The sequence below is a fragment of the Stigmatopora argus genome, chromosome 19, assembly GCF_051989625.1.
Source record: "Stigmatopora argus isolate UIUO_Sarg chromosome 19, RoL_Sarg_1.0, whole genome shotgun sequence".
Lineage (NCBI taxonomy): Eukaryota > Metazoa > Chordata > Actinopteri > Syngnathiformes > Syngnathidae > Stigmatopora > Stigmatopora argus.
In genome coordinates, this window is record NC_135405.1 from 4745473 (window position 1) to 4766959 (window position 21487).

A 21487-nucleotide genomic window follows, 5' to 3' on the forward strand; every position below is an offset into this window, starting at 1 on the left:
ATCTAAAAAAAATAGCAATTATTGATTTAAAACGGGGAAAATCAGGAAATATAATTTACATCTATAATCTTCATTTTAATTTGATCCTAAAACAGAAAGTCGGCACTTATGATTTACTTTCCCGGGCCACACAAAATGATGCGGCGGGCCAGATTTGGCCCTCGGGCCGCCACTTTGACACATGTGGGCTACACTGATAGAAAGTCCGCTTAGTCAAGAAGTTTTAATACAATGATGCTCAAAATGATATTTTGTGAATGTCATTTTATCACATTTGGTTTGCAGTTGCAATCAGTGCGTTTAATGAACTTAACAGACACATTTTTTAATGCAAGGCGTAAATAGTCTACCCTGAGAAAAGCAAATCAAGGCCATATTTGAAAATACAACCTCATACCTACGGGCTAGATGTTCTAATTACTGACGCACTGTGCTGCTGATTGTATTTATTTTCTTTTTATTTTCAAACAGTAACATGTACTCCATTTACAGACATTCAATTCAAATTGAGCACAATTGAGGTTCATGTGTGGCTCGTTGGGAATTTTGATAGTCCACCACTTAAATGTCGCCTTGAAATTAAAATATAGGAATTTGTGTGGAATTCACAACTTTTGTTTAAAACAGGATAGTTCGAAAAAAAATAGATGGATGAATTATTTTACATTTTGAAACATAGTAAAAACGTGAGCAACAAAGTTAGTGATTATTACGGCAGCAGCAGCGAAAATTCACTGAGGAAAATTGAGTATATATGTAATATGCCTAATATTTTTTGTGTGAATCAGACGTGAAATGTTTTGAGTATTTCAAATGAACCTTCACAAAGTCTGGACCTTGCTTTTGTCACTATTATAGGGAAAGACAACAACTTTTTGTCAATCCCAGCAGACAGAATCTTGTTTAATAAATTGAGAAAACATTTAAATTAATTTTCTAATATGTAATAGTGGACATAATAAGATACATCAATAAAAGCCAGTATTCTCTATGAGGTGGCCACTTAACATTAGTGGTACTTTTTTAGCCACTCAAATGTGGGTATCCCATATTACCCACCTTTCCATGTTACCTCATAAATACCCATTGTTACCTCATAAATACCCATAGTTCCAGGCCCCTGTGCACAAGTCAATAAAGTGTGTATGTTTGTGAGTATAACTGAAATTGCAAAATGGTTGTGTCCGTGAGTGGTGCATTTTTATGTGTTGAAGCATTATTTTGTCCATTATCACTGGTCTAAGAAATTCATAATTTTCATACTTAAATACATGAAACATCTGTCTTAATTGTCTCTATTATATTGCAGATGTTTCTGTTTGTGCCTCATTGTTATTAGTGCAGTCAAAATGCAGCACAGGAACAGCACGGGGAATGATATAGCAGCACACAACAACTGGTTCTCACCAAATGTCTCCACTATGGTATCCCTCCGCCTAACATAGTCGTGGAAGAAAGCTTCAAGTTGAAATAGTGTACACAGGGACAAAAACAGGTGAAAAATCTGGTGTCCTTGGCCTAGAAAATCACACTGACCTGGAAAATAGCGTTCAGGTATGGGACAGGAGAAAAAGATTGCGCTCAAAAGAAAAGAAATGATCTGGAGGGCGTAAAAAGGCAGTGCAGGGTCCTCCATCCAGGCCGCGGTTGACAGCCGGTGTATCACGGGACTAATGTCCAAAAGATATGCCAATGTGGCTGGGATCAGCTGACAGAGTTTACGACCCACTGGATACGGCCGCCGATATTTGCATTTTGCGAAACAGCAGCCAGCGCAGGAAAGCCATCCCAAAAAAGCAGCACCTGGCAGGAACTTTGAGCCAAAGCAGCTGTCTCTCCACGCTGGCTCGGACGTGTAGAAATAATGTCCAAGGGAACATCCGTACTGATAAACAGCCACACCCACATAGTCCATGAAAAACAAGAAGTAATGCGCGTGCTCAGAATGAGACTGAAAGAGGTGAGCTCCAGCACTGAGAAATAAATACATAAGCGAAGATACAAAAAAGAGCCACAAAGGCAGAGAGGCTAATGTTGAGGTGTACCCCACGGTACCCGTGTCAGCCCACCAGCGGTGTAGAAGTACAAAAGCTGCTAGCAAGTGAGTCCACACGTTGAGGGATTCGTTGTGTCTCTGAAAGAGGCTCAAGAGGTAACAATGCCACTTCTGATAGACAGGACGGTACCCAGAGAAGATATAAGGTTCCCGAAACAAGCTGGGGACTTGAGAGGAAACCACGGTAGGGCTGGGCAGCACCAAAGAGGGAGACAACAGGTTGGAAAGTTTGGGGAGTTGGCCGATGTGCTCTGCGTTTGGGATCAGGCTGCTGAGTCGATGTAGAAAGTCTTCTGACATTCTGGGTTGGGCTGATCAAAGATGCCAAACTAGGAAATGTGGGTCACACTGGAAGACAAAAAAAAACACGGATTCAACTGTTATTTAAGTGTGTTTAGATTCTATATTTCAGATGTATGGTACCTACTCAGATCAGTATAGCTCAGAGCGTGACCGGACGTTTGGTAGAGCGGACGTTTGGTAGAACGGACGTTTGGTAGAACGGACGGACGTTTGGTAGAACGGACGGACGTTTGGTAGAACGGACGGACGTTTGGTAGAACGGACGTTTGGTCGCCGGGTTCGCTCGCTGTCAAATTATGGCAGAGTTTACTGTTGATATTTAGATATTAGATATTTAGATATTAAACTCACTCTCTCTCTATCGTGATTATAATTTTGAGAGCTGGTTTCAACAGTAACAACCCGGCGACCAAACGTCCGTTCTACCAAACGTCCGTTCTACCAAACGTCCGTTCTACCAAACGTCCGTTCTACCAAACGTCCGTTCTACCAAACGTCCGTTCTACCAAACGTCCGTTCTACCAAACGTCCGTTCTACCAAACGTCCGTTCTACCAAACGTCCGTTCTACCAAACGTCCGTTCTACCAAACGTCCGTTCTACCAAACGTCCGTTCTACCAAACGTCCGTTCTACCAAACGTCCGTTCTACCAAACGTCCGTTCTACCAAACGTCCGTTCTACCAAACGTCCGTTCTACCAAACGTCCGTTCTACCAAACGTCCGGTTGACCAAATGTCCGGTCGACCAAACGTCCGGTCGACCAAACGTCCAGGGACCAAACGTCTTTGGACGAAACGTCCGAGTACCCTCAGACATGGGCAAACTAAGGCCCGTTAGGCTTTTTAATCCGGCCCGCCGACGTTGTCCAAATTTTAGTAAAAATCAATGACCTCATTCATTTCCCTTTGCCCTGCAATGCCCTCGTTTCCCCAATAGATGGTGCACTATTCTAGACCTTTGTTGGATGTAACTTGGAGAACAACAACACAGTTCCCACTGAAATCTGAGTTTCTCTACTGTGTTAAAAATAGCAACTTGAACATGTACGCAAAGCAGCAGTACAGTAGCTTAATTAACATGCCGCTCATCACTCTCAATTTAAAAACTGCTTTCTTTCGTTGAATAATATGTTCTTAATGTTGAAAGTAAATTTGAAAATAAATTTTCACCTTCAATTGTGTCTTTTTTCTTACATTTCAATCTGTTCTGTGGTCAAGGGTAAAGAATAGTTATTGGACTTTGACATTTTGGCTTGAAAATTCTGAAAAAAAGGCCTTTCTGATTTTCTGCTACAAATTAATCAGTGCCAGATAAATTCCCAAAGGCTTGATTAGCCGAGTTTATAGATTAATGGTAAAGTTTGATTACATAATTTATTGGGTATTTACAATATCTTGCAATATTAATCAGTGCCAGATAAACTCCCAAAGGCTTGATTATCCGAGTTTATAGATTAATGGTAAAGTTTGATTACATAATTTATTCGGTATTTACAATATCTTGCATATTATTCATACATTGTATATATTCCACAGGGCGAATATGCACTAATGTTTCCTTTTTCTCAGGAATTGAAGCTTTTCATCTGGCTCTTACTATAAACCAAAAGGACATATTTACATAAAGGCAATAAATCATAAATATATCTTCCCTTCCTTGTATCCTCATAAGGATAACAGATGTGTTGGAGCCTATCCCAGATAATTAGCAGGTGGGGTACACCCTGATTTATTTGCAAGCCAATCTTAATTCATGTAAATAAAAAGAGTAAATAGTATTAAATGGTGGCATGGTGCACAGTGAGACATTTACTCAACTATTAGTATATAAAACAGGCAAGGATATAAATTTGCTTGTCATTCTTTTGAACGAATGTTTGATTATATCAAATCCTGCATGTCATGTGATTCACAACTTTTTTTTTCCTCAAAGAAATAAAAATGTTAAAACAGAAGTGTTATAGGGATCCCCGGAGAAAAGAAAGGCTAAATTACATTGAAACTGACAATGTTTGTGAGACTCACTTTGTTGATGGTGAGTTCTAGTGACTATTTATTCATTTAGGGAATAATAATAATAATAATAATAATAATAATAATAATAATAATAATAATGAGCGTATTATACAATCAAGTTTCAGCACGTTCTTTGCAGAAGAGTTTAGCCCAAAGTTCTTTGAAATCAAATCATTCTAGGCCTTGAAAGTTTTGAAATTGTCCAATTTTCTAAAGCCTTTCTGTTAAATGTCAAGCAGATTTGAGGCCAAAAGAGGGGTGAATCAGACCAACATTTTTCATCATGCCAGATTTCATATGAGATTTGAATTGCTTAAATTTTGATGCAAAAGCATATTTTAAGGTTATCTGCAAATCTCATTTATCCGCAATTTTGCGCTCTCTTTACTGCCTTCTATAATGTGTCCTTTATTGCCATTCAAGCAACTGTGCATGCGCTAAAAATATTTGAGTATAGATTCTCCTGTTTGGTCTCTATTAAGAATAGATGACAATAACTTATACCTGTGCTGATATTAGCTTGGTTTTGGCATTATTATACTCCACCACCTCCAGTTGGCTAAAGCAGTCAATTTTCCTGCTGCCTTCCTGCAAGAAAAAAATAGGTGACACATTTATCCACTTTCATTGTTCAATTTGTTGACATTCCAACTGATACGGTCAATGAAACTTGGTTTTTTTGCTGTTTTCGGTGGTATTATTTGAAAGTGGAAAAATCAGAAAGTTCTGACCATAAAACCTGATAAAGGAAGTGCACGGACGTAATCCTCAATCTAAACATCCCTCATTTGGTTGCTTCTGTGGTTATTAACTCAAGCCTGACGAAATTTTACCCAAGATTTGTTTTGTTCCACAAATAATTTCTTCATGGGATTTAAAGAGCAATGGAAAGTTGGCCAGTGAGTGAGTCTGTACCATGTGGCATTCCTTAAACCACATAAACAACAATTGTCCGACAATAAACGCGCTTCACTCTGCTGACCTCACTTGGACTACTTATTTATTGATGTATTTATCCGTCTGCTCTTATTTGTGCACTATGTGGTGAAAGCTTTAAATCTCATCTACTTGATGACAATAAAAGCATTCAATTCAATTGAATAAACCAGAAACAGTAGCAATCTCAAGTTGGGAGGATCACAGTAGCATTGACAAATGCAGGAATTAAAATATGCTGTCAAACCTGAACATGAGCATCACATACTTGGTAAACTCTACTACTGCTAGTAGGTAAATCTAGTAATCCCTCGAATATTGCGGTTAAAGTAGACCAGACATGGCCATGATAAATGAAAAACCGAAGTAGGATCACCCCTATTATAACTAACTTTTTTTTACCCTTCAGTGCTGAATACAAGTAGCAAGCGGAAGACAGAGGAGTGGCTTCTGCCTGTGTGATTTTCACAGAATATTTTTTTTAAGTTCATACAAATATGAAATTAAAAAAAAAAAACTTCAGTGCTGAGTTCTTTGTCTTCCGCCAGTTTCCTAGTAGCAAGTGGAAGACAGGGGAGTGGTTTCTGCTTGCGAGTTTCAGCGTGGATTTTCACATTTATATGATATGAACTAAAAAAAAAAATCCCCCAGAAAAAAATCCGCGATGTAGTGAAGCCACGAGATTCGAGGGATTACTGTAGTCAGAGCAGACCCACACATTCTCAGCTATTCAAACAAGGTTTTTACAAACATTAGTTATTACCCTATAATTTATGGAATTTAATTGCCTGGTGACAAATGGGAGTGACAGAAAATCTATCCAATATGGACTAAAGCTATGCAGGTAAATTAAAAAATGACTGAGAAACATTTTTGTGACAAACTAAATGGTCTGAGCTCACCTGTGCTTTTCAATGGAACGCGATTTTGTCCTCCTAGAGATGCAGAAAAGAGGCAAGACAAGTTAAAAGTACACTTGCTTGCCTCATACAGAAGCTTCGCAGTTTAAAATTCACATGTGGAGGTTTTATTTGTGACACCAGTGAAGGAAAAGGGCTAACAAGTTAAGAACACAGCTGACCTAGAAGTTAGTGGGCGGTGTTGAAGTGGACAGAAACGCCCCGAAATTTATGTTTTGAGTTCTGGCATTGTCAAATTATACGCTTACTTTTAATATATGCAGCCATCTACAGAAGGTTATTGTCTTGTACAATGCATTTTCAGACATTGATGTGTTTAATATGTTTACTCATGTGTTACTCATACCGATTTTTTAAGACAATAAAAAGAGTGGATGACGTCACTGCGCAAGTGTGGTTCTTGAACTTTTTTCATTAATTACAGCATGAAAACTTGTTTAAATAATAGAAGAGATGCCCATTTAAGTTTTATTATTATTCTTTTTAAATAGACGTTGCATAAAAATATGTAGGTTGCCATCTTGTGGACAGTCCTTTCGCTTCCTGGTTTACTTTCGCGGGAGTTCTTCGAGGGGCTGGGCCATGTGGAGATACACTAGTTCTTATTGGATCGATGACATGATCACGTGCGCAACGTAAACCCGGTTCCACCAATCACGCGTCACGTTTCTATTACGCTGGGATGCCGTGGCGCGAAAAGTCTTCATTGTCACGACAGACACAGTGGGCACCGCATTCGCTCATATTCGCGTAACATTTATTATTTTTATCCCCAAAAAGTGTCCCCGTATTGTTAGATGATGGCGAACGATTTTGTAGATCAGAGTTTGATGAGGGAGGCAAAAAGGGATTATATGGACTTCCTAGATGATGATGTAAGTTTCTGTTTGTATTGTCTCCATCGAATGAACACGCTGTTACTATTTGACCCGTATAAATGTATTGGATCTTTTTAATGTGTATTCTCTCCTTTTCAGCAAGATCAAGGCGTTTACCAGAGCAAAATTCGTGACATGATCAGCGAGAATAAGTCTCGTCTCATCGTCAACATAAACGATTTGAGGAGACGCAATGACTCACGGGCCGCAAAGTGAGTTATTTCTAAGTGTACTCTGGGTAAAATGACCTAAATATGATTAAATCTGACCAAAGGCGACCTTAAAACTTATACTTACAAAAAATCCTGTATTTTAACCTAAATATGTTGACGTTTACTGAGCCCTTCACCATATTTTTTTATACATCCTATTAAATCAACTAACATTTATTTATTTATTTTACTCATAGCATTTTATCACCTAACCTGAAACTTAGGGTCATGCATTGTAGTGCAAATATTCACAATTTCACAATACTACTGATAAATTCCTAAACAACTCATTTATACATTGGCAAAAACTGGACTTGAGTGTTCAGCAAAGGAAATCTGAAAAGTATATACTAATAGTGATAATAATATCGGGAAAAAAAAACGCAAATGTACTAATTGTGCGTGTGACTAAATACTTAAATTAAGTCAAATATTAGTGGCAATGCCCATTTAGGGGCAGTTTGGAGCTTTTTAAAGAAGTGAGGAACATTCATAAATCTAATGAAATACTTGACATAAAAGAATTTAAGCAATTTTAGTGTTTAGGTATAAAGGAAAGCCTTCTAAGCTTTCGCTAAATACTCTTCAATATATGCGCTTTAAGTGAAAACACTAAGTGTACACACCGAAAAACCACAAAAGTAATCTAAATTCACTTAAATTCTCCCTAAACATATGAATTCTGCAACTACTGTAATACTTGAATTACCACTATACTCTTAAATATGATTGGAATTAAAAAAACAACTGTACTTTGATTAATAGTGTATTGCACATAAAGCAAAATAGTACTGTACTCAAAAACTTCCCTGTAATGGTTCTTAAAAATTGAAGAAATGTGAACATTACACAGTTCGTAGATTTAAGTGGGGTTTTTATTTTCGTAATACCGCAATTTGAGAATCAGTCTTCGTCAACATTCAATTCATTTACATGTCATACCCCCATGTTGATGAAATTGAAGTGTCCCAATACTTATACAGACGCTCCCCTACTTACGAACGAGTTAGGTTCCGAGCGATTGTTCATAAGTTGAATTTGTTCGTAAGTTGCTCAGTGCTATATTTTGTATTATAATTTATGTTTAAGGCCTATATATGTATATTGAAGGTTTATATAAGCGCATTTGTATGTTTAAGGCTTGTATGAGTAACACACATTGGTTTGTACTGAAAAAAAAATTTAATAACATGGAGAGAATACATACAGTACTGTATACATACATTAGAGAGAGAGAGATTTACTAGAAACTGGCCGAAAAGAAGCTATCTAATGACGATTGCAGTTTTCTTTTTTTCATCATAAATGATGCGGTAGCACTGTATGGCATCATTCAATTGATTTGCAAACTTTGTGCAATGTTCAATATTTGGGTCCTGCTGCTCGATCTATATGTTTATAAATGGTACTGACGGTCGAACGATTCAAGTTGTATTCACGTGCAACGCTCACCACTTTCTCACGCGCATCAAGCTTCGTTATTATTGCCACTCATTTCAAATGAAATGGCTTGCCTCTTCCTTGCACCTCCCTCAATAGAAGCCTTTCGCTTTTCACCAACCATATTGAATAATGGATGCACAAGATATTTAATGATAAAAATGAAAAAGGTTCTTTGCGCACTGGAGACATGTTCACGCACTTCCGCATTGCAACGAACTGGGCAGAGGAAGGTGGATGTTGGGTGAGCTGAGCTCTCACAGCGCCAGGCGTCGGTATTAGCGGCGGAAAGAAGCACTACTCGGAAAAAGGCGCGCAATACAAAATCGAACTTACGAACATTTTTCGACATAAACGGAATTTGCAGACATGTTCATATGTACCGTTGTTCGTAACTAGAATGTTCGTAAGTAGGGGAGCGTCTGTATGCTGGCATAGTAGAGCTGTCCTTATTTTATGTTAAAGCTACGGTATCTGTTTTCCAGGTTAATGAACAATGCTTTTGAAGAGCTAATGGCCTTCCAGCTGGCCTTAATGGACCTGGTCGCATCTGTTGACGCCACCTACGCCAAACAGCATGAGGAGTTTAACATCGGCTTGGAGGGAAGCTTCGGCTCCAAGCACGTCACCCCCAGGACGTTGACATCAAGGCTGCTGGGTAGCATGGTTTGCGTTGAGGGCATCATCACCAAGTGTGAGTTACTTTGTAAGATCCCTGTCAGGTCTTAAACATAACACACTATTTTATTTATACTCATTTGCTGTCCTTTAGGTTCTCTTGTGCGCCCCAAAGTGGTGCGCAGTGTCCACTACTGCCCTGCCACCAACAAAACCATGGAGAGAAAGTATACAGATTTGACCTCCTTGGATGGGTTTCCCTCCAGTGTCATATATCCCACCAAGGTAACCAAAGACATACAAGGTTTTATCATGAATCTTAACATGTGCACTTACGGATCATTACAGTAGTCCCTCGAATATCGCGGCTTCACTACATTGTGGATTTTTTTCTGGGGGAGTTTTTTTTTTTTAAATTTATAAAAATTTAAAAATCCACACTGAAACTCACAAGCGGAAGTAGTTATAAGAGGGGTGATCCTATTTTGCGGGTTTTCCTTTATCGCGGCCATGTCTGGTCTACATTAACCGTGATATTTGAGGGATTACTGTACAGTGATACCTCGGCATACGAGTGCCCCGCCATACGAGCAATTTGAGATACGAGTGAAATTTTGGTTAAAATATTTATCTTGAGATACGAGACAAATTTTGATATACGAGCATACAGCGTACGCGAGAGGCTGCTCATAAGAACATCATGGGCACTGTCTCTCCCCCCGCAACTCCCCCGTGCAAGGTCTCTACGGGCACTGGGCGGAGCGTTGCATATTTTTCAGTGTTTTTTCCCCGTTAGTCGGTGCGAATGGCGGAGCTTGTTCGTTAATACGAGAGTAGTACTACTTCCCGGGCAAGTGGTTGTGCGTTATCCTATTGTGAGGACATTTGTGTGCATCATTTTCGGAATATTTTGAAGGGAAGACAAAAGCAAACCACCCTCGATAGGTGGCCTCTGAAAGTCAGGGTGGAGGCGGGGCAAATAGAGCCAACCCGCGAGAAGAAAGGTATACAATTTTTAAACAAAATTAGAATTAAGTTTAGTGTAAGATTAGATTAAATTTATTTTTGAGTGTGTCTGCATCGTAATCCAAGTTCATTTAAATTTGTTTATGTTATGTTACGAGCGTGTTGCCGTGCAAAAAGTCTGTCTCATATCTCGAGGTACCACTATACTAACTTCCATTTTATGCTGCAGGACGAGGAGAACAACCCTCTGGAAACAGAGTTCGGTCTTTCCGTCTACAAAGACCACCAGACCATCACGGTGCAGGAGATGCCAGAGAAAGCCCCCGCTGGCCAGTTGCCTCGCTCTGTGGACATCATTCTGGACAATGACCTAGTGGATGTGGTTAAACCAGGAGACAGAGTGCAAGTCATTGGGACCTACCGCTGCTTGCCTGGAAAGAAGGGAGGCTTTACTTCTGGAACATTCAGGTGGAACTGAATTAAATATGATCAGCTTTTAAGTGGATTTAAAGTTAATATTTTTTTTTTTCTTGTACCAGGACCATCATGATTGCCTGTAACATCAAACAGTTGAGCAAGGAAACAGCCCCGTCCTTCCGCGCTGATGACATCAGCAAAATTAGAAATTTTTGTTGCAGTCGCTCCGTCGTAAGTCTTCGCCGTTGCTACAATAATGAAAGGACAGCAGTTTTTGAGACAATTTTCTTTTTAGTCATTAGGTGACCCTTACTGTATTCTGCAGACTTTGGGACAGTCATTTCATTCTTAATTAGTATGTCCTTTTTATTTGAGCTTATGAAGTGGCAAAGACGTTTAAACAAGCAATTTTGTTTTAAACCCTTTGTAAAGATGTTTCCAGTGCGACTAAATCATCTTTTGACTTGTTTATCATGCTCGTGTTTCTGCTTTCATCTAGAACGTGTTCGATCAGCTTGCTCGCTCACTGGCCCCTAGCATCCACGGCCACGAATACATCAAGAAGGCAATTCTCTGCATGTTGCTTGGTGGTGTAGAGAAGGTGCTGGAAAACGGCTCTCGTATCAGAGGGGACATCAACATCCTTCTCATAGGTATTAAAACTAGTTTAGATTCTTTATTTTATAATTATTCTAATTTAATATAAATATATAGCATAAAAATAAGACAATTGTTTGAATGGTTTTATGTAGTTACAGAAAAATGTCATGTACTGTAAGTTGTGGTCAACATAGTAAAAACAAAACAACATCCTTTCCACTCCCGGAAAGTTGATTGTTTTCTTAATGTAATGTTCTTTGATTGATCCAGATTTTGTATGACAGTAGCATTAGCAATAAATTCATTTTTAATTTAACATGATATAGATTAACCTTTTTCTAAGGGCACACATTACTATATGTAAGATTACGTACAGCCTTGTGTTGACAGTGTTTCTCTTCTTTGAGCAGTAAAAAACCCCAAGCAAGGAAGGCATAATTATTATTCCAAATTGCATCAAGTAGTTGATCGCTCAGAACATTGTTAAAATCAAGTCGCTAATCCAGAGGAATATGGTGATTTTTTTTTTTTTAAATTAAATGTAAAAAATCAAAAATATTTAACAAAATATAGTTTTATTATATTTAAAGTTATATTTCAAAATTGTTTCGAAATGTGTGTCCTGACACATATCATATCGCGCATTTTTATATTGTTACAGCCTATTGAATATAGGCTGATGGGTAGCTTGCTAGCACTTTAATACTACCTTACTGGGGGGACACCATGTGAGCAAAGGATGCACCTAGTATGAAATAGGATAGCAAGAGGGTAAGACAGGTAAGTTTAGGGTGTGACAGGTCAAGGTGAGTGTCCAAGCAGTGTATTACTGTGTTGTAGTGGTGGTCCATGAATTTCCTAGCGACGCCTTCAGCTCTCTCAATCAATCCAACCCTCCAAGACTATTTTATGGCTATAAAACATCTACTGCAGCTACAGCTACAACACATGTGATTGTGATTATGATTGGTTAAATGCTTCAATATGAAAACACACATCTGTAAGCAGGGCAACCAGGAGGAAAAGCAATGAAAGGAAGCTAACAGACAATTTGAAATTATTTTAATTATTTTATTCAAGTATTCATGGGCAAAATATAATTAACATCAGTCTGTGATTCAGATATTTCTTAGGCCGGCAGAGAAGGCCTTGAAGGCCCTGATGGCACACCACTGCTGTGTTGCTATTTTTAATGTGCAATTGTGAATCATGGCACTTACAGTTGCAGTCTGTGTCTAATATTAGAATCATTACAGTAATCCCTCGAATATCGCGGTTAATGTAGACCAGACATGGCCGCGATAATCGAAAAATCAACCCTTTTAAAACAAAAAAACAAAAATTAATAGCAGAAAAAAATCGAAGTAGTGAATTCACGATAAGTGAAGTCGTAATCATCGAGGGATTACTGTATAAAATTTTAGGAAACAAGTACATGTAATCTATTGTGAATTTATCTTTAACAGGTGACCCTTCAGTTGCCAAGTCTCAGCTTTTGCGTTACGTTCTTTACACCGCACCCAGAGCCATCCCCACAACTGGCCGGGGATCCTCTGGGGTTGGCTTGACCGCTGCTGTAACAACTGACCAGGAAACTGGTATGACATCATACATATCCTGATTTCTTCCTTTGTCCAATCAGTTTGATTGATTTTGCTGTCCTTCCCAAGGAGAGCGACGTCTGGAGGCCGGTGCCATGGTGCTGGCCGACCGAGGCGTGGTGTGCATCGACGAGTTTGACAAGATGTCGGACATGGACCGCACCGCCATCCACGAGGTCATGGAGCAGGGTCGGGTCACCATTGCTAAAGCTGGAATCCATGCTCGCCTGAACGCTCGCTGCTCTGTTCTAGCCGCCGCCAATCCTGTCTATGGCAGGGTGAGTACCAAAGCAGAACCTCTCGCCAAACATTGAAACTTGAATCTAAACTCGCTGTTTTTTCCCCTTCAGTACAATCAGTACAAAACCCCCATGGAAAACATTGGACTACAGGATTCTTTGCTGTCACGTTTCGACCTCCTTTTCATTGTGCTGGATCAGATGGACCCAGAGCAGGACCGGGAGATCTCAGATCACGTCCTCAGGATGCACCGCTACCGGGATTCCCGCGAGCAGGAGGGGGCAGGTACTGCGAGTCAAGGTTTCAGCAAAGAAAGTTTGGATGTATTAGATGTCGTTAATTATGATTTTTTTATTTTTTGCAGCAATGGCCTTTGGTGGCTCAGTCGATATCTTAGCCACAGACGACCCAGATGTTTTAGAACAGGAGCACGAAGAGCTGCAAGTCTACGAGAAACACAACAACCTGCTGCATGGAAACAAAAAAAAGAGGTAGAGTCATCTACGCCGAAAAGAAAAACTAAATGAAAAGGTTTCATTTTTGCGTTAAATGCCCGGATGGTGAACTTGCCACCTGAAAATGGGTAAAACGTTTTTTGGGGGTTTTCGGTAAAGCCCTATATCTTTTACATTTCTCGTACACAAAGTTTTGATCAATGTATCATAATCCTGGTAGCAAGAGTGGCTTCCGTTTGAGAGTTTCAGCGTGGATTTTCACGTTTTTATGAACTTAAAATAAATCTAATGATAGCAGAAAAAAAAGTGAAGTCGCGATAATCAAGGGAAGACTATAAAATGTCACGTTTGGGGGGGGATCCTATTTTCCATGTAAACAAGTTCATACATAGGTTACATAAGCATTGTTGGTTTCCATAATCTATGGTCTACGGTTCCAGCATACCCGATGCATATTTTATATTGGGGTCACGGACTCGTGTAGTGAGCTAGTTTGCACCGTGACACAAGTAAAAGCACTCAATTACCATCATACCGTTTTATATTTAATAGCCTGTACAGATTTTATAAACATATGTAACCCCAACAATCGATTAGATTAGAACTTTATTTCGTCCCGTATTCGGGAAATTTCTTGGTTGCAGTAGCAAGACAGACACAAGACACACAAGACATTGTAGACCTAGGTAAAAAAAACTGGAGCCACACACAGGAAGTCCACAAGGTCCTTATGAGCTCCTACAATTCACTTCCACCTTGTCTTATAAACACTCAACTCTGACGTTTCTGGCATTTTGGTCAAATGACAAATCCCAAAAGAGTGTTTGGAAGGACAACTTTAGTTTAATGGCGTCCCAATGTTTCAGAGAGAAGATTTTGAGCAAGGAATTCATGAGGAAGTACATCCACATTGCCAAGGGGGTGACACCAGTGCTAACGGAGGAGGCGGCAAGCCACATCGCAGAAGAGTACACCAGGCTCAGAAGCCAGGACCAGCTCGGCACCGATATTGCCAGGGTGAGCAGCACATGCCATTTTATTTTCAAAGTACAACACGTATTCTTTGGTACTCGGACGTTTGGTCGACCGGACGTTTGGTCGACCTGGACGTTTGGTCGACCGGACGTTTGGTCGACCGGACGTTTGGTCGACCGGACGTTTGGTCGCTGGGTTGTTACTGTTGAAACCAGCTCTCAAAATTATAATCATGAGAGAGATAGAGTGAGTTTAATATCTAAATATCTAACATCAAAATATCAACAGTAAACTCGCTGTCATAATTTGACAGCGAGCGAACCCGGCGACCAAACGTCCGTTCTACCAAACGTCTGTTCTACCAAACGTCTGTTCTACCAAACGTCCGTTCTACCAAACGTCTGTTCTACCAAACGTCCGTTCTACCAAACGTCCGTTCTACCAAACGTCCGTTCTACCAAACGTCCGTTCTACCAAACGTCCGTTCTACCAAACGTCCGTTCTACCAAACGTCCGTTCTACCAAACGTCCGTTCTACCAAACGTCCGTTCTACCAAACGTCCGGTCATGGTATTCTTCTATACAGAATGACCTGTTTCTTCTTTAACTGTTCTGTCTCTGCCTTAGACATCCCCAGTGACAGCTAGGACCCTGGAGACTCTGATTCGTCTTTCCACGGCACACGCCAAGGCCCGCATGAGCAAACTGGTGGAAATGGTGGACTCGGAGGTCGCGGTTGAGCTCGTCCAGTTTGCCTACTTTAAGAAGGTTGTGTGACGATGGTGCGAGCGTCGGGTCGGAATGTTTGAGCAGCGGGTGACAAACGTGTGCCTTTATGCAGGTTCTTGAGAAGGAGAAGAAGCGTTCTAGAAAGGAACACGGTTCTGGGTCAGATGAGGAGGAAGAGGAGGCATCTACACAACAGTCACAGAAAACTCAAAGAAAGAGGTACATGTGTGGATTGCAATATTTTGGCACAATAGTAGGAAAGTCTTTGCAAATCCTTACAAAGAACCTTTGTCCTAAAGGGTGCGCCGTGGGTCTCAGGAAAGTGAGCCGTACAGCCCATATGACTTCAGTGAAGAGCAAGATGTTCCGCAGAGTAAGACGTTTAAAGAATATTTTTAGAGATTCTGTCATTTTCTCAACACCAAATCACACTTGAGCAGTGGCGGCCGTGCATTTTCTCGTAGCGCCTTCAACGAATCAATCCAACCCTAGAAAACTATTTTATGGCTATAAAACATCTACTGCAGCTACAGCTGCGACACATAAAAAATAATCAATAAATCAATGCACAAAAATTGGGTAAAATCCACTTCCTAGCAGCATTTAATTAAATAGAAATACTGGAGCTTTTCAGACATTACAACTGGGCCAGGGGGGTGATTTTCCCGGGAAAGGACAGCGATGAACATCAATGGTGTACCGGCAAACATTGCCCCAAAATAGGGTAGAATCCAGCCGAAAACAGCATTTATTGATTAAATACAAATACTGGAGCTTTTTAGACATCAGAACCGGGCGCGGAGTATCATTTCCCCGGGAAAAAGACAGCGATGAACGTCAATACGTCCATATACAACCAACCATTTGCGAAACGGCAAAATTTGCACTAAAATGGGGTAAAAATCCACTTCCTATCGGCATTTAGTGATTAAATACAAACACTGGAGCTTTTCAGATATCAAAACCGGGCCCACAATTGAAATATTATTTAGGATTTCTGACCCTGGCAACAAATAATGGCTGAAATGTTATTGGTTAAATGCTTCAATATGAAAACACACATCTGGAAGCAGTGCAACCAGGGGGAAAAGCAATGAAAGGAAGCTAACAGACAATTTGGAATTATTTAATAAGTATTGATGGACAAAATATAATATGATTCAGATATTTCTTAGGCCAGCAGAGAAGGCCTTGAAGGTGCTGTCGGCCCGCCACTGCACTTGAGTTTTACCTTACGTCTCACATTGTTCTTCTTCTCATTAGTTCAGACCACCGCTATGAAAAAAACCAAGGCGAAACAGGTGGAGGAGAAACAATTGGATGCTTCCTCACTCGCTGGGTCCGCAGAGCTATCTGCTGAAAGGTGGGTGCCTCATTTTTACACCTCAAAACAGTGCTGGGCAATATGACAATATATATCTCCAATATAAAATAACGTCATCCCAATGAATTCCTTTTATCATTACCATTGTCATATTTTCCTAAATGTACACAAATGCTTCTAATCTCCAAATTGTTGATATTTTCTAAATTAATAATAATGTGTAACAACCACTAGATGCCGCTGTGCCAGTAATAGACGAGTGTGAAAATCATAGTACAACAGAAAAGTGGTGTGTAATTAAAAACGTTCATGAAAATTAAAGTGGTAAACATTACAATTTATTTTCTTGACTAATCAGAATTTTGTGATTAGTTAACTAATCACAGAGCTGCCAAATACTACGAATTTTCTGTAGTTTACTATGCTACTTTTTACCAAACTACTTAATACACACTTGATATATAAACTTCAAAAGTCCCCCAAAAATCAAGCAACATTTTTTCAGCAATTTACATGCAATAAAAAATAATTATTGAAAGTCTTCATTTTTGTCTTGCTATTTTAAACGATTAATTTCCAAAGGCAAAGTCATGTTTTAAATAAGTTTTGCATTTTACACATTGTCAAAATGGTCATTTTTTTTGGAAAGTTAAGTAGCATGCTCACTCAGTGTAGACAAAAACTTGAGTAATGGTTGAGTTACTGTCTTTAATTTATTTGCAATATTTAACTATTGAAAAAAATGAAAGTATTTGAAATCATATAAAATTTCATTACATTGAGCTTTATTTTTGTAAGCATCCCTGGTAAATAAATGAAAATAGTGCCACAAAATCTGAAAATTCTCTTAACCCACTATGATACATTATAAGGAATGCTGTGAATTCCAGCATCAAAATACTACACCATGGCCCTATTGTGATGCAAAATGACCTATGTTCTGATAGTTTTATCGCCCCTTCCGCACCCACCCTATTGTCCTGCATACTGTGTGCGGTCGATTGGTCGCCGGTCTTTTGGTCGCCGGTCTTTTGGTCGCCCCGACCGCGACGACCGGCGACCAAAAGACCGACGACCAAAAGACCGGCGACAAAACAAGGTAAAACAACACGGTCTATGCCTCAATAAAAGCCAACAATGGCCATGAGCAGTTTCACTGAGCCGAGGTGTGAGTGTATAAGAGTTTGTACGTACATGCGTTGTCCCTTTTAAGAAGCTACGTCAGTCAGGGTCTTAACAAGTTTTCCAACAAAAAACAATAAACAGTCCGGGAAATTTGGAGCTTTTCTTAAGCCTGATAATTACTAGGGCATTAAGTATGACTAAATAGTAATTCGCAGTTTGTAATTAGGGAATTTGAGCAACGATTTAAATTGTAATTATCACTTACCTTCCGGGCGACCAAAAGATCGGCGACCAAAAGACCGGCGACCCATCGACCGTGTACCCCAGCATACAACCTCAATGCCAAAAAGAATGGTTCATTATTTAACTTTTATGTTTCTTCCACCAGGTTGAAGGAATTCAAATCCTCCCTCTTCACCGTGTTCCAATCCTCTCACGCTCAGTCAGTAAAGATGGATGTCCTGATGAGCGGTATCAACAAAGAAATTCAGGTTCGGTTCACAGAGGCCGAGGTCCGTGCCGCTCTGAGTCGCATGCAGGATGACAATCAGGTCATGGTGGCTGATGACATTATCTTCCTCATCTGAGAGTGAAAAAATTCTTACTGTCATTTCTTTACGTGGGACCTCAAAAGAATTAATGTACATTTAGTATATGGTTTCCTCTATACCTATTGCATATCTTTATAATTTTTTACAGCTTTCATAACATGCACCATTATATGAAATGATAAACTGTTGCTTTGTAATACTGGATGCTTTTCAGACAAACTATGTAATTTAAATAAGTGAAAACTTCATATCAAATTCTGTAAATAGAGTAGATGAAATTAAAAAAAAATGTGTTAAAATGAAATAATTTGGTACACTGAGTTGTTTATTGGTGTAAAATGTTGCATTAATGATAAATATCCTTAATTGGCTCCAATTTTTTGTACTTGTTTTTGTTTGTTTTTTTGTGCTCTTATCAAGCTATAAAATAAATGACAGATTTGCAGTTAATTACAGGAGAGGTACTGAGTTTAGAAAGCCAAAGGTTTCTCAGTCTACTCAGTGTTGGTGGTGTTGACATTTAAATTGTACTCCTTAAGTAGTGAACAAGTAAATTTTGTTCCAATTTTGTGTGATCTACTGCATTTATTGGTGAACAACCATACTGCATGTATACAGGACTTGCAGAATTATTTGGCAAATGAGTATTTTGACCTCTTTATGGATGTTGTCTTACTCCAAGGTGTATAGGCTTCAAACCCCAATTTTATGCATATCAGGTGATGTGCATTTCTGTAATGAGAAAGGGTGTGGTCTAATGACAACACCCTCTAGCAAAGTGGCAGCCCGGGGGCCAAATCTGGCCCGCCGCATCATTTTGTGTGGCCCGAGAAAGTAAATAATGGGTGCTGACTTTCTGTTTTAGGATCAAATTAAAAGGAAGATTATAGATGTATATTATATTTCCTGATTTTCCCCCTTTTAAATCAATAATTGCATTTTTTTCAATCCATTTTTTTCTTTGTGTTTTTAGCTCAAAAATTATTTTGTAAAATCTAAGAATATATAAAAATATTTTCTGTTTTCCACTTTAATATGGAACAAAGACAAAAATTCCTTTTGAAATAAAAAACATGATTAAATAAATGATTTTCCCTCAATAAGAAAAAAAAGCTAAAATAAACATTGTTTTAGATTGATAAAAAATGGAATATTTAGGGTGTTTAATCCAGTTCTTTTAATCCATTTATTTAAAAAAAAAAACTAAATATTATATCTAAAATAGTCTGGCCCACATAAAATCGAGTTGACGTTAATGTGGCCCATGAACCAACCCTGAGTCTGACACCCTTGCTCTATCAGGTGTAAATAATTGTGAGGCAACTTCCTTTCCATTGGCAAAATGGATCAGAAGGTGGACTTTGCAGGCTCTGAAAGGTCAAAAATATATCTTGCAGAGGGATGCAGCACTTAAAATTGGTGGAAAATAACTTCTGACTGAGAAAAGTCAAGTGTGCAGCTGCCACCAGTTTTGACATATTTCAAAGCTGCAACATTACGAGTAGCCAAAGTAAGAAAGGCTGAAAAATGACCACCATTGAACAAGACACACAAGCTGAAATGTCAAAACTAGGCCAAAATATATCTCAAAACTGATTTTTCTAAGGTTTTATGGACTGATTAAATGAGTGTTTTTATGAGCCTGTTGTTGACCTGGCAAAGAGCAGAGAGTGCCAGGTGTGGAGGTGGGCTTCTGGTATGGGGTGGTATCATCAAGGATGAGCTTATGGGGCATTTTAGTGATGAGGATGGAGTCAAGCTCAACTTCCAGTCCCACTGACAGTTTATGGAAGTCATTCTTGAAGAAAAACATGATTTTCATACTGGACAATGCTCCATTTCACACATCCAAGTATTATCCAAAGTGGGACTGGCAAGAAAGGGCCTAAAAGAAGAAATCTAACGACATGGCCTCCTTGTTTACCAGACCTGAAACTAATAGAATACAAAGAGGAAAAACGGTAAAACCCTCTAAACAGTGTCTGGGAGGAAAAATGCTAGCAAAATCTGCAAATAAAGGTGGCTATATTGGACATTGGTTTGTTTTTGAATGTCAGAAAGGTACATTTGTACACATTGAGCTATTATTTTGGTTTCCCTGATAAAAATAAATAATTGAAATGGGTATATAATTGTGTTTTTTTTTCAAAATTAAGTTGCCTAATAATTATCCACAGTAATAGTCACCTGCAAACAGAGATAAATCCTCCTAGAATAGCTAAAAGCCCCATTCCAATTCCCAAAAATATTCATCTTTGATATTAATGACTCTTTTGGGTTCATTAAGAACATGGTTGTTGTTCAATAATAAAATTAATCCTAAAAAATGCAACTTGCCTAATGATTCTGCACAAACATACTATATAAAAGTTATGTATATATTAGAGGTGGTACTTGAGTGAATACATCTAGTGAGTGACTAAATTTTGCTAAACTTGATTAATCACAATTTAATTGCACTTCATGATTTGGCCCAAAATATTTTTGGGGAAAATTTCAAATAAATTTGTGTGAATGACTGTATCAAATATACAAGGTGTCAATATTGTTCACTCTTAAATGCATTGCATCAGATTTAATAGCAAAACAGTTAAAATAAATTAACTGAAATTATCCCTGGCCAAATTTTAAAACGTTTTTACCATAGAAAAAAAAACTACAAAACTAGAAAATTTAAAGTGTTCCTATTGGGTATATAACAATTAAACAACTAAAAATAAATTCAACCTTTCAGTGAAATTAGTGCGTATACACCAGGGGTGTCAAACTTAATATTTTGTCACGGGCCATGTTGTAGTATGGCTTTCATTAAAAAAAAATGCAGTTATTGATTTAAAAAAGGGAAAACAGGAAATATTCCCAAATACATCTATTGTCTTCATTTTAATTTGATCATAAAACAGAAAGTCGGCACTCATGATTTACTATCTCGGGCCGCACAAAATGATGTGGGGAGCCAGATTTGGCCCCCGGGCCGCCACTTTGACACCTGTGGTATACAGCATGGTAGAGAACACCTCCATTGTTGCGACTGGAAGAATGTTTTTTCTTTTTAAATGGTTGATATTATTATTATAATTTATTTTACCATGTATACTCTATTACTGAATCTAATCTACTTGAGA

The 21487-nt window shown here is 38.8% G+C and overlaps 2 protein-coding genes across 2 annotated transcripts; one reads left to right on the forward strand and one right to left on the reverse strand.

Annotated features, from left to right (window-relative positions):
• Nucleotides 1-440: 440 nt before the first annotated feature.
• On the reverse strand, nucleotides 441-6397 carry paqr8 (progestin and adipoQ receptor family member VIII). The gene is made up of 3 exons (XM_077587934.1): nucleotides 6214-6397; nucleotides 4880-4963; nucleotides 441-2404 (listed from the first exon to the last, which is right to left on the reverse strand). Exon 3 carries the CDS (start codon nucleotides 2354-2356, stop codon nucleotides 1286-1288), a length of 1071 nt encoding a protein of 356 aa, XP_077444060.1. The 5' UTR covers nucleotides 2357-2404; nucleotides 4880-4963; nucleotides 6214-6397; the 3' UTR covers nucleotides 441-1285.
• A 507-nt stretch (nucleotides 6398-6904) lies between these two features.
• mcm3 (minichromosome maintenance complex component 3) lies at nucleotides 6905-18738 on the forward strand. Its single transcript, XM_077587252.1, has 17 exons — nucleotides 6905-7106; nucleotides 7209-7321; nucleotides 9247-9455; nucleotides 9534-9664; nucleotides 10575-10813; nucleotides 10885-10993; nucleotides 11262-11415; nucleotides 12829-12960; nucleotides 13033-13241; nucleotides 13314-13488; nucleotides 13568-13694; nucleotides 14525-14675; nucleotides 15261-15401; nucleotides 15475-15581; nucleotides 15662-15735; nucleotides 16626-16725; nucleotides 18200-18738. Exons 1-17 carry the CDS (start codon nucleotides 7029-7031, stop codon nucleotides 18396-18398), a joined length of 2448 nt encoding a protein of 815 aa, XP_077443378.1. The 5' UTR covers nucleotides 6905-7028; the 3' UTR covers nucleotides 18399-18738.
• Nucleotides 18739-21487: the final 2749 nt, after the last annotated feature.

What these genes read in the sequence shown, in the direction of transcription:
- mcm3 (XM_077587252.1), top strand. Translation starts at nt 7,029, where the DNA reads ATGATGGCGAACGATTTTGTAGATCAGAGTTTGATGAGGGAGGCAAAA. An exon ending in AATGACTCACGGGCCGCAAA is followed by an intron (nt 7,322 to 9,246) that starts GTGAGTTATTTC and finishes TCTGTTTTCCAG; the next exon opens with GTTAATGAACAATGCTTTTG. An exon ending in AACAACTGACCAGGAAACTG is followed by an intron (nt 12,961 to 13,032) that starts GTATGACATCAT and finishes GTCCTTCCCAAG; the next exon opens with GAGAGCGACGTCTGGAGGCC.
- paqr8 (XM_077587934.1), bottom strand. Translation starts at nt 2,356, where the DNA reads ATGTCAGAAGACTTTCTACATCGACTCAGCAGCCTGATCCCAAACGCA.